The following is a 12,979-nucleotide window of genomic DNA, read 5'->3' on the forward strand; positions in this document are numbered from 1 at the left end:
CTTTATGGAATATAATTGACTATTAAGAATTATCTCTGGACCAATGTGCGCACATACAGTACGATTTCAATTAATATGGTCCAAGTAGGAGAATGTAAGAGTTTTTCTAATTGTGGACTATATTAATTGATATTGTAATTTACTGTTTAACGTTTACCGTTTTACGGGGTTTGGTCTAAGGTGAGATAGAAGGTTTCTTAATTAGTCTAATATGGGTTGGCTAGTGTGGGCCGAGTTGAGCCTGGCCCGTAATGAGAGGGACTGGCTGGAAACTCTATAAATAGTGCTCAAGTTTCTCCTCTAACCTTAATTCTCACATGTATCCTCACCTAAGGGGCGTTTACCTAACGCTAAATGTGAGGGGGGGCCGCCTCATTGAGCCAGTGATACGGAGGGCAATAGAGGAGAAGGACTTGATGCGTGGATCCCCTTGATATATTTGGGTAATCCTTTTTCTGCTTCCGCTTTATGTTCGATGGATCCCAAAACAGGTGCGTTAATCTTTCTACTCAATTATACATGTTCTTGTTCTGGTTATGGAGATCTTGGGATTGCGCAATTTGCGTCCAACACTGGAGGGTCTTGAGGTTCTTCGGCGGCTTCAACAGTAGTAAAATGTCGCAAGCATTGGACAGTACTTTATGTATAACCTCTTAAGATTTGAGAAGACCTGTGTCTTAGACTGAAAGTTATCACCACATACAGATTGTAAGGAAAAAAGACTACACAGATAAAGAGAGGCAAGATTTCCGAAAACTCTAGCCTCTTCTTGTACATCTACTATACTGAGAAATTCTTTTTGCTCTCTTATTTCTCTTTGTTTTGCCAGGATACAAATTCAAGAAAAAGTGCGCATTTTTTACCAAAATATTGTGTAGCGCTTTTATTCTGTAAATAGACGATGCAATCATCACAACCCATCATAATTACGTAAAATGTAACGCGAACGTGCATTTCTTTTTCTTCTTTCATATAGGAATGGGCACAGCTTTTAGAGATTGAGCCTTTTGGAGGGCTAATCCGAACTTTTCTTCCATGTTCATGTTCTCGGGGATACCACCATCTTCGAGCTTCCAATTGAATATGTTGATGAGCGAACTGAGCATCAAAGGCAACATTCTCGTGGCCAATGGCAACCCCGGACAAATCCGCCTGCCGCCACCAAATGGTACCAGCTCAAAGTTTTGTCCCCTAACATCAATATCAGATCCAAGAAATCTGTCGGGCACGAACTTGTCTGGATCATCCCAAATGTTCGGATCTCGTCCTATCGCGAACACATTTAGCAAAACCTGAGCACCCTTTGGAATGGTGAAACCGCCTATAGGAAAATCTTCCCCAGATTTTCGAGGAAGAAGGAGAGGACCCGCTGGGTGCAACCGGAAAGTCTCTTTCAAGACAGCTTCTAAATAGGGTAAGCGAGAAATATCGGCTTCCTCGATCGTCTTGCCTTTGCCAATGACTTGATGGAGCTCAGCTTGGGTTCTTGATAGCTTTTCCGGGTTGCGAAGTAGTTCTGTCATTGCCCACTCCAGTGTGGTCGAAGTGGTTTCGCTACCGGCGATGATTATGTCCTGCATGATCCACGTCACAAATCAGATAGCTTTTTTTCCAAGAAATTATATCATAATTATCACAATTAGGGAAGCATGATAGAGGAGACGGTACCAGAAATAGATGCTTGACTAGGGAGATGTCCAGGGTCTCATTTTTCTCTTCAATTAAATCAAGGAGATAATCCAAAACATCGTTACACCTCACCCAACCCTTCTCTGTCCTCAGCTGCAACCTTCTCTGGATCACACCATCGAAAAAGTCGAACAGCTTCTGGATAAGCACCTCAAGGCGACGCTTTGAACCGTGCGGGTTGATCTTCTTGAGCATGGGAAAGTAATCTGCCAGGTAAGGCTTTCCAATCTCCAAAAAAATTTGCCACACCACCTCCTTCAGCTCTCCAGCTGGTTTCAAAGGTTCGATCATGTCCAAAGAGAAAAGCGTGTTTGATACTGCGTTAAGGCTGGTCCTGAAAGCCACCTCACCGATATTCACCGCCTCGCCAGCATCTGCGCATTTCCTCACGAAGGCGACCAGCTCTTGAACTTTCTTGCTGCGAAGGTGTTGGTTCAAATCCAGTTTTTTGCTGGAGAAGATATGCAAGTTGTATACTTTCCTGAGGTTTCGGAAGAGAGGCGAAACTGGTAGCCAGGGCAAGCCTAGCCTGTCATGGTCATGAGCCGTGATGGAACTGGGAACCGTGCGATTCGAGAAGACAGCGTCGTGGGTCTGGAGGATCTCTTTGGCGAGCATCGGCGAAGAGACCACCACCGTAGTCACGAAGCCGAGTTCCAGTTTGATGATGGGGCCATAGGTGCGGGCGAGCTTGGCCAGGGACTTGTGGGGAAGATCTCCGAGCTCGAGGAGGTTGCCGATGATCGGGAGAGGCCGCGGACCGGGGGGAAGGTTGGAGGGCCGAGCTCTTCGGCCCCCGTTGGCGATGAAGGAGAGAGCTTGGAGCAAGCCCCAGAGGAGGTACAGACACAGAATCAGAACCAAGCAATCCATATCACTTTCTGAATCCACAATTACAAGAAGTGCGACCACTTCCTTTGTATTTATTACTAAAGTAGACTGCTTCTTCACGGTCACGTGTTTGACTTAAGCCTAAATTTCCAGGCCACTGTGTTTGACTGCTTCTTCACGGTCACGTGTTTGACTTAAGCCCGTGAAAGATTGTTTTCGGCAAGAGTAGAATGGCAAGAGCAATTCTACTTTTGCCGAAAACAAAACTGACTTGTCGTCCCATGTGTTTGGTCATATGAACTTGCACTAGGGCGACGGCAAATGTCACCATGTTGCGTAAATTTCCAGGCCACATGTTTGACTACTTCTTCACGGTCACGTGTTTGACTTAAGCCGGTGAAAGATTGGATTGTCAACAAGAGCAATTCTACTTTTGCCGAAAACAAAACGACTTGTCGTCTCACGTATTTGGTCATATGAACTTGCACTAGGGCGACGGCAAATGTCACCATGTTGCGTCAATTTCCAGGCCACGTGTTTGACTACTTCTTCACGGTCACGTGTTTGACTTAAGCCCATGAAAGATTGGGTTGTTGGGAGAAAATACTAGGTACCCTAACAGTACCACGCAATCTGTGCTCTGATCCATTGACGGGTCGACACCTGTCCGCTGGCAGGTCCACGTCAGCTCCCTCGGCTCCCTCTTCTCTCCTCTTTGCTCTCTCTTCCTCCTCCGACGATCCTTCCGGTCTAGCGATTCCTCCGACACCGTCGCTCCCTCCCACCGACGGCCTTTCTCTCTCCACTTGATGGCCTCATCTTAGGGCTCCATTCTCTCGGCACACTTCTTCCTAAATCGCGCTCTCTCCCGACGGCCGATTTCGCTTGCCTCTCTCCGTCCCCCGACTCGCGACCAAGAAAGCAGTCGCTCGAGAAGCCCTAAATCTGCGAGTCAGGTTCGATTTTATTTCCCGAGGTTGAGGTTTTATGTTCGCATCTTTGTTTTGGGGGAGAAAGCTTGACCTAAATCTGTGATTAGAAGTTCACTGGTTTATTGCTTCTGATTCTAAGCGCAGCAACGCGAGAAGTGAAACTGCGGCTGTCTCTCTCTCTCTACCCTTGTCCGTTTTTTCCGTTCTTGGCAAAATCGAAGATGAGCCCACTTCTGGATACATGATCTTAGGCCGACCCGTCAAGTCGAAGCCCGACGTAATCTCGCTGCTTCGCTCCACCGAGCTGTTGAATCGCTTGTGTCTGGGGGGTTTCAAGATTTTCTGGGGGGGCAATCATTGCAGACTTCCAGGCGAGAAGAAATGTGCCCACAATAATCACCCCAACACCGAACCGCCTCCTTTGTCCTCTCTCGGTATGTCGTCATCCCTTCTCTGCTTTCGTTTTTTCCCTCGTCGTTTGGTTTCAGGAAGTGGTGGGGATGTTACAAGTAAAAGAAAGGAATCGGGCCGTGAGGTTTCGCCTGAATTGTGAGAGATTAACGCGGGAGTGGTCGACCCCCCACGTCCCGTATATGGCGAACGGTATGATTTTTGAATGAAAGCGGGTTCGCATGAACTATGAGCGTTGGTGGGGAACGAGCAAGAAAGTGGGTTTTGCTGAAAAATCTGATCTTGTTGAAGTTGGACAAGTTGGGAGTCACGGCATTTCTGTTTGTTGAAAGCTAGTTAATCTTAGATGCTGTTTGTCAAGAAAAATTATAGGAAGAGTAGACACTGAACTAATGTGACTCTTTCGATGAACTAAACACATGGGGAAGCTGATATTACTTGAGATCTCTTGGAATAGTTGGTGGGTGTATCTAGATTCATGAACCCCCTGGAATTGAATTAAATGGTTGCATTTCTTTTATTGATAAGCGTTTTCTGCTCCTCTGCTCATGCTTTGTATCTGACTTTAGTGTCCATTTTTCTTGTTTTCTTATTCTCTTTTTTGGTTTTGCCGTAAAGGGAATTAGTCGAATTGCTTGTGAACTTTTCGTCAAGCACATGAACAAATGGCTCTCACTTTTCACTAGGACAAAATGTCCGGACGAGGATAAAGCAATTCTCTTTGATGAATAAGTTCAAGAAGAAAGTTCTCAGAGTGAGTCCTTGAACATTGCCTTGTTGGATTTCATTGCTGCTCTTAGTGCAAAGTTAAACTCGGATTGTGTTTCCCGCATTGTTTTTTTGTTTTTTTTGTTTTTGGTAAAGGGTAAGAATATATTAAGCAAAGGACAAATATACAAGAATTCGGAGCCAAAGCTCACACTCTAGCTACGGGAAAACAGGGAGAGTGAGAGGGAGCCAAATCAAAAGAACAAAGGCAAAAAGAACAAGCTAAACAACTCACGGCACTACAAACTACCACAAACCAGACCGCCGACCCTCAATCAAAAGGCGAAGAACGGAGGGGTGTTAGGAAGATGTAGCCGATTCAAACACGGAGGGATCGAATCCCCAGCTTCTCTGGAGTCTTTTGTTTCTTGGAGTAGGTGGAGCATTATTAAATGTAAGAGCCTTGTCCTTCACAACCTTGATTAGGTGATTTTTCATAGCTGGGACCACCAAGGAATCTCCCCGAAAAAATGATGGAATTCCTCTTTTTCCAGATAAGGTGGCACATGGCCCCGAAAGAGAAACGTGCAATACTATGAAAGAAATCCTTTCCAGTTAGGAATTTTAACGCCCAAGCCAGGTTATCCACCCACGTCCTATTCATCCAAGGAATATTACACTTGGAAGCCCAAAAATATGCAAGAGTTGCGGAGGTCTCACATTCAAAAAACAAGTGGTCAACGGAATCAGGAACGGAACTGCAGAAGGCGCACACTGAAAACTCGATTCTTCCATGAGAAAGGAGTAAGGTTTGAGTTGGCAGCCGATTTTTAGTGATTAGCCACATATTAAATTGAAACCTAGGGGCAATCGCATTATCCCAAATAAAAGAAGTCCAAGGCACACGTTCCCTTTTAATCCTGATAGTATTCCAGGTGGAAGCAGCCGAAAATGAACCTAAAGGGTCATTGCACCAAGTGAAGCGGTCATGGGTCGTGGAGCGATCGGGAATAGGGATGCCCCACGTTGCGAGGAAGAGTCCGAGCGATCGACCTGCAGGGGAGAAGAGATCGGCCACCACTGCATAGCTTGGAAGGTTGAAACTCGCCATAAGATTTGGTGGTACAAACAAATGTAATGGTCCACAAGTTAGCCAATGGTCGTGCCATAGAGAAACTGAGTAACCATGACCAATATGCTAAAAGAAAGACGACCTCAAAAATCTTCGAATCTGCAGTATTTTTTTCCATGTCCACGAACACACGGTGGGTTGGGAAGAATTCCAAAAATTGTCCTTCTTTAAGAAATACGAGTGAACCCAGCGACACCATAGAGATTCTTTATCGATGAAGAGAAACCAAATATATTTAAGCAAGGAGGCTGTATTGCAATCTTTCAACTTACGAATACCTAAACCACCTTCCTCCTTAGGGAGACAAATATCATCCCAAGACACTTTGGCCCTGCCACGACCAAGTGAGGTGCCCTTCCAAAAAAATTGTCTTAACAATTGTTCAATCCTATCAATGACAGAAGCAGGCAAAGAAAAAACACTTGCCCAAAAGGCCTGGATAGAATGCAACACTGACCTTATAAGTTGAAGCCTTCATAGATAAAAACCGATGGGTCCAAGATTGAATCCTTGCGGTGATACGATCAATCAGCATAATACAATCACCTTTCCCGAGTCTAGAAGGGATGATAGGAACTCCCAGGTAACGAACCGGAAGTGTACCTTCCCGTAAGCCAAATGCAAGCCAAATATTATCTCTAATAGAAACGGAACCGCCCGAGAGAAACACTTCGCTCTTGTTTTTGTTCGGATTCAGCCCACTCCAAGATGAGAAAATGTCTAAACTTCTCTTAAGCATAGTAGCTGAGACCCAATCAGCTTGGCAAAAAAGAAAAACGTCATCGGCAAAAAAAAGGTGCGAGAGCTTCACTTTCTTGTATCTCCAAAAGTATTTAAACTCCTTCATCGACGAACGGGCATTTAAAATCCCTGAGAACACCTCCATAACAAGCGTAAATAGATAGGGCGACAAGGGATCACCTTGGCGAAGTCCACGACCACCAGAGAAAAAACCATGTAATTCACCATTAATAGATACAGAGAATTTAGGCGTTCTAACACAAACCATAATCAAGCGGGTGATCCAATCAGGAAACTTGAAAGCCAGAAGCGTGAGTTCCAAGAAATCCCAATCGACGGTATCGTACACCTTTTGAAAATTGACTTTGATGGCACATTTCGGTAGATATGGCTCTAAGTGGAAACCAGAATACAATTCCTGAGCTAGGAGAATGTTATCTCTGATTCTTCTACCTTTAACGAACGCGTTTTGGGAAGAGCTAATCAAATCATTTAACACAACAGCCACTCGATTGGCAAGGATTTTTGTAATAACCTTATAAATGGTGTTACAACACGCAATAGGCCTATAATCTGTGACAGCAGAAGCATTCGGAACTTTGGGAATCAAAGCAAGGATAGTGTTGTTTACCTCTTTTAGAAGATATCCCGAAGAAAAGAAGTCCTTAACTGCTTCTAAGACGAGTGATCCGATTGTTCCCCAATTGGTTTTGAAAAATTCAATAGAGAAACCATCAGGACCCGGGGCTTTACCCCTTGCAAGAGAGGAGTGTTTCCTTTATCTCGACATCAGTAACTGGACAGGCGATAGAGCAGCATTGCGCATCCGAGAGTGGCCGGTGGATGAATGTCTTCAACTCTTGAAGAGAAGGCTTAGAAAGACCCACCTGAGGTGAAAGCAGCTCAGAGAAATAGGATACAAACACTTGTGGCACAAGAAAAGGGTCTGTGATGATGGAGCCGGATGGATCTTTCCTTTGAAAGGATGTGGTTATTGAGTTGTCTATTCTTCATAGAGTGGTGAAAGAACTTGATGTTTCGATCACCCTCCTTTAGCCATTTCACCCAAGACTTTTGATAGTAAAATGATTCTTCTTGGAGGCGCAGTTCAACAAAAGCACAATGCTGAAATTTCTCAAGATCTGTAAGAGAAGAATTAGCGGGATCATCTTGAAGACCAACTTGAGTGCTGCGAAGAGCTTCTCTAGCTTCCGCCGTTCTCACCAAGATGTTCGAGAAAGATTCTTTGTTGAGGGTCTTGAGGCAACCTTTTTACAATCTTCAGTTTAGACACAAGGCGAAACATTAGTACTCCCCACACCGGGCTATCCCAAGCATGATTGATAATTGATGAGAAATCCGGGTGTTTAGACCAAAAGTCAAAGTATTTAAAAGGCTTTCTTCTTTGTACCAGATCAAGAACTATGACAATCATAGGAGAGTGATCGGAGATCCCCGAGTTAAGAAAAGAAGCTTCGAGAGAAGGAGAACGGTGGTTCCATTTAGAGTTAATCGAACCCGGTCAATCTTATGCATCTTCCTTTCAGCACCGGACGATGTAGACCAAGTAAAACGAAGGCCAACATAACGAAGATCCACCAAATCAGTCCGAGCTAAGCATAACCGAAACTCATCAAAATTAGAAATCCAAGAATTTGAACCCCCAACCCTATCCGAGGGGTCTCTTATGGCATTGAAATCACCGGCAACAAGCCAAGCTGAGTCCTGCAAGACTTCATTGTAATGGATAAGATCATCCCATAAGGGTCTACGTCGCACAAAAGTATGATCTCCATAGACTGCCGAAATGTAGCAACTCATGCTAGAGATGTTGAAAGTAAGGTAACCATGAATAGCTTGCGCATTAGAAGAGAGGGGATCAAAAGCAACAACATTGGGGTCCCACCCGACCCATATTCTACCTTGCAAAGAGTAGTCATAATTAGTCCACTTACATCCTCTTAATAAGGTCGAGGAGATGGAGTCAAACAAAGGTTCGGGGACGTGTGTCTCAAAAATGCCAATCAAGCACAAATTGTTCGAGTAAACAAGCTTCCTGATCTCAGCTTGTCTAATAGGACCGAGAATACCCCTAACATTCCAAAATCCAAAATACATATTTACAAAAAGGTAGGGAAAGAATCACCTCTTTTTAGAGGCCTTACGACCAATAGAGGTCGTGTTGGTGTTCACCAAAGGGGGCGGGTCCGATCGAAGAAGCAACAGTTGCTCCTGGAGACTTTCTGGCCTTACATCTGAAATCTGTGCCCGAGGAGAAGAATTGATGGAAAGTAAATCTTCATCGTCCAAAGAAGCATGTAAAATGGAACTACCAATTTCATCGGAGCACTGAGCAGTATCCGAGTGGGAAATTGGGTGTGACATTTTTACACAACCATCATGCACCTTAGAAGGGGCCTTTAAGAGGCCCTTAGAAATCTGCATAGGTGGAAGGAGTGGTGGTTTAATTGGTGCCGAAGTCTTCAACTTCAACTTCAACTGCTGCCTACCTTCACTAGGTCGAGGTAAACCGAAAGAATCCACCTCTTTAGTTACAGGTTGTTTTTTCTTCTTCCCTTTTACTTGTTGCCATCCCTCATCAACCAAAGATGAATTAGTCACAAAAGGAGTCGAGGCGAGAGGTAGGGGCACCTTGTGAGCAACAATAGAGTCTGCTTGAGGAGCATTATGTTCATCTACAAGGTCTGTAATCATGTGCCGATCCGAAGTGGTCTCCCCTGCTGGGCAATGTCCAACATTCGGCCTATTAATAAATAAGGGATTGTCTCGCGTACTGTCTTTAGTCTGTACACGCTGAGGGGGATTTGCATGACCTGGAGACAGAGCAGGAGGAGCAGGGGCCAAAGAAACATATTGAGGGATCGGAGGTGTAACGTTCAAAGGTTGTTGAACATTCTTTTCAATAGAACACGCAGCAACTGGATTGCATTTATGGCCAAAAATGCCACACCCTACACAAGCCGTGGGTCTCCATTCATATTCTATATCAACCACGCATGATTCACCATGATGAACCACGTCAATTGTTTCACATGAAGGCTGCTTTGCTGTGATTTCTACACAGACTCTAGCATAGGCTAACGTTTTCATCTATTCCGTTCTTTGGTCTACATAGAGTGGCCTCCCAACGGCGCTAGCAACTTTGCTAATTGCCTGAGAGGAAAAAAAGCAACATGAAGATTTATAAGTTTTACCCACACAGGGAACGGTTAGATGAGCATCCATCCTCATCTCTAGGGCAGGCCTCCATTGTTGAAGAACGATAGGCACTTTTGAGATGGTAAAAGGCCCACCTTCTAATACCTTCCTTCGAAAATCATTGTCCGGAATGTGGAAAAAGAAAAATCCATTTTTATTGGCCATAACTTCAACCAAGTTCACGCCCCAAGCTTTCTTGAAAGCAGCTTTAGTAACTTTGAAGGGAATTCTCCTCCCAATATAGTAGCCAACAAGACAATCTTGAAGTTTAGGATCAGCGGCTTGAAGATCTTCATCGGTCATTTCAATAACCGGTTTATTATCAACATAAGTTGGAGGGCAGAACTCCAAATCGTATCCTTTGGTTGACACCCTAGCCACAGCCACACTCGCCCAAGTACGAAGATTGGAGCTCGACGAGGTTGCTCCCTGAGGCCGTTTAGAACCTGACCTGCCTCTACTCCTACCCCTCAGCCCACCTTGAGCTTGGGTAAATCGAGCATGGGCAGAAGCATCATTCAAACAAGCAAGGTTCTGGGCGGTAACACCCCTATTCTCATTCACGGGACCACCAGAAGAGGATGGACCATTATCGAGATGGGGAAGGCTACGAATTCCAGACCCTGGCCCCTCATTTTGGGCCAAAGCCATTCCAGGAATCATAGCTGCACAGAAACAAAACCGCAGAAACAGGGGCGGAAAACCCTAGTGTTTCCCGCATTGTTAATGTAGGTAGTAGTAGACAATTTGCCTGATGAGCAAGTGGATCATATGAAAGAGCTGTTCGACGTGATGGACACCAATAAAAATGGAGATCGACATTTGAAGAGTTGAAACATGGCCTGCACAAATATGGACAGCAAGTTGCTGATCCCGATGTGCGAGATGCTGATGGATGCGGTAAGATCACCTATTCAACAGCTTAGCACATTTTGTTTTGGACATGGTTATGTTTTCTTCTTCCATGTCGACGCATTGTATGCTGTGAAGTGCATGCTTTTGCTTAAATTGCAAGGCATTTGGAAGATTAAGGATGGTTTACATAATACATAAATATATTTTTCATTAGTTAGTCAAAGATTTGATCATGAGGTTGTGTCACCATTTCACATAATTGATAGAACTTCTTGTAAAATCAAGTGGGTTTCTAATAATTTGATGAGTCACGATTTCTTGTATTAGCATCTAAAAATAGAACTCCATCTTATATGAGAATAGGCTGATGAAGATGGAAGTGGAACACTGAGCTTAAAGGAGTTTGTGACTATGTCAGTCCACTTGAGAAGGATTGGCAACGATGACCACCTTACTTGAGCTTTTGAATTCTTTGACAAGAATTGAAGCAGATATATTGAATTTGATGAGTTGAAAGAAGCTTTGATAGATGACAATCTTGGTCCGAACAACGAAAAATTTATTGAAGACATCATTTTCGATGCTGATCTAGATAAGGTAATACATAACTAGAACAACCTACAATTTGGAATCTGTGTATATCTTGTTCATATACGAAATAGAGTGCTCATTCTGGGATGGATGTATTCCAGGACAGTCGAATCAGTTATGATGAATTCAGGGCCATGATGAAAATGGTCATGGACTGGAAAATGGCTTCACGCCAGTAGTCGAGAGCGATGCTAAACGCGCTTAGCCAGAAGATGTTCAAAGACAAACCTTCTTCTCTCATAGGCTAAAAGACGTTCCACCCATGGCTTCTTAATCTGATCCAGATGAACCATGGAGAAACAAAATCGAAGTCTCATCAAAAGGGTATTTGGGAAGGAGGCATTATACAAAATCATTGCATTGGTTTGCTACTGCAGGGACATAAATGTTGTGGTTATATTATTTAGCATGCGCCGTTTCTCTGTAATTAGAGCTGCCTTTTGTTCATGCTAGACTTTTGAACAACTGCTTTGCCTTTCCTATATGAACTGCAGATCCTGATTGACCTAAGAATGACAAGGCAACCATTCTTACGGACACAATCCAGGTGCTGAAGGATTTAACCACGGATTAACAAATTGAAAGCTAAATGTGCAGCTCTTATTGAAGAATCTCGTGAGGTGATTTTATCTTCATCCAGTATCCTGAGGTTCTAATGTCCATTGTTTGCCTTGATGCTAATAGTAACTTTGCATTACAATCAGCTGATGCAGGAGAAGAATGAGCTCAGAGAAGAGAAATCATCTTTAAAATCTGAAGTTGAAAATCTTAATGTCCAGTAGCAGCAAAGGATGAGGTTTATGTATCCTTGGGCTGCCATGGATCCATCCGTCGTCATGGGTCCAGCCTACTCATATCCAGTTCCAATACCTGTCACTCCAGGTCCAATACCCATGCACTCACAACTTCAGCCTTTCCCTTTCTTTGGAAATCAGAATGCAAGTGCTATTCCCGATCCGTGTTCTACCTTTATCCCAAATTCAATGCCTGCCAATCCCACATTTGAACAGCAGTCAACCCAATATGCTTCCAGGTCTCACGTGTCAAATAAAAAAGACTCCAAAAGCAGGTCTTCAGATCATCAAAGGGGCAGCATTGCAGAGCAAGACGAAGATTCAAATGACGTGGCAACAGACCTTGAACTTAAGATGCCTGGAACATCATCACAGCAGGTTTTTTTTTATATTCTGAACCAGAGCTAGATCTACTCTGTAAATTGGCACAATATGCATAACAGTATATATTATGCAGGACTTGACGTCCGGAGAAAAGAAGGGCAAGCAGACCCAGAGGAAGGAGATAAGTATCTTACTAATGGGAGCTCGTCGAGCAAGCTTTCCTCATCTCAGGCTTTTCCAGATAGTTCCTCCAATAGTGTTAGTGACAACCCAAAGTCCAGTAGATGAAGAGTTAATTCCAGAAAATCTTAATGCCACAATTTTCTTTTCCTGTTACACGCCTAACTCATTTTCTAGTCCTTTCGTAGTTTGTACCCTAGTTAACCGAGGCTGGTCAGTTGTATATTATGTTGCGTTTGCTTAACTTACAGGGAATTTTTTTAGTTTATACAGATTTCAGAGCATATGCCTGAAACTTGAACAATGAAAGGGCACATTCGTTACTTTTTTAAGGGTTTAGCTCCAGCAACCATGACGTAATTGATTGGAGCTCAGATTTTGCATCCAAACTATCTTGCGACTTTTGACCTACCATGAGGCATAAGCCAGGTTGTACTCCTGCATGAGTCATTCGCATCGTGTATTTGTGATGCCCTGGTGGTTATTAGATATAAAAAGTCTCCAGGGATGCTGTCGTCAAGAGGTAACGAATCAGTGTACCGATGGAGATGCGAGCTAGCATACGCTTTTGG

General features: G+C 43.9%; 3 protein-coding genes and 1 long non-coding RNA gene across 5 annotated transcripts; 3 read left to right on the forward strand and 1 right to left on the reverse strand.

Annotated features, from left to right (window-relative positions):
- Positions 1-783: 783 nt before the first annotated feature.
- On the reverse strand, positions 784-2,570 carry LOC120293344 (geraniol 8-hydroxylase-like). The gene is made up of 2 exons (XM_039312467.1): positions 1,669-2,570; positions 784-1,574 (listed from the first exon to the last, which is right to left on the reverse strand). Exons 1-2 carry the CDS (start codon positions 2,560-2,562, stop codon positions 969-971), a joined length of 1,500 nt encoding a protein of 499 aa, XP_039168401.1. The 5' UTR covers positions 2,563-2,570; the 3' UTR covers positions 784-968.
- Positions 2,571-3,260: 690 nt separating this feature from the next.
- Positions 3,261-10,493, forward strand: LOC120293266. Of its 2 annotated transcripts, none has more exons than XR_005551015.1 (4): positions 3,261-3,476; positions 3,592-3,886; positions 4,482-4,617; positions 10,396-10,493. It is a non-coding gene; the product is annotated as an uncharacterized LOC120293266 (long non-coding RNA). The 2 variants fall into 2 exon arrangements; XR_005551014.1 differs by having other exon boundaries at positions 3,597-3,886.
- A 7-nt stretch (positions 10,494-10,500) lies between these two features.
- LOC104445514 (calcium-dependent protein kinase 24-like) lies at positions 10,501-11,288 on the forward strand. The gene is made up of 4 exons (XM_039313846.1): positions 10,501-10,563; positions 10,882-10,931; positions 11,010-11,115; positions 11,211-11,288. The coding sequence occupies exons 1-4, from the start codon at positions 10,501-10,503 to the stop codon at positions 11,286-11,288; spliced, it is 297 nt and encodes a 98-aa protein (XP_039169780.1).
- A 390-nt stretch (positions 11,289-11,678) lies between these two features.
- LOC104447441 (transcription factor bHLH121) lies at positions 11,679-12,710 on the forward strand. Its single transcript, XM_018874843.2, has 3 exons — positions 11,679-11,729; positions 11,814-12,281; positions 12,361-12,710. Exons 2-3 carry the CDS (start codon positions 11,901-11,903, stop codon positions 12,649-12,651), a joined length of 672 nt encoding a protein of 223 aa, XP_018730388.1. The 5' UTR covers positions 11,679-11,729; positions 11,814-11,900; the 3' UTR covers positions 12,652-12,710.
- The last annotated feature ends 269 nt before the right edge of the window (positions 12,711-12,979 follow it).

The sequence above is a fragment of the Eucalyptus grandis genome, chromosome 5, assembly GCF_016545825.1.
Source record: "Eucalyptus grandis isolate ANBG69807.140 chromosome 5, ASM1654582v1, whole genome shotgun sequence".
Taxonomy (NCBI): domain Eukaryota; kingdom Viridiplantae; phylum Streptophyta; class Magnoliopsida; order Myrtales; family Myrtaceae; genus Eucalyptus; species Eucalyptus grandis.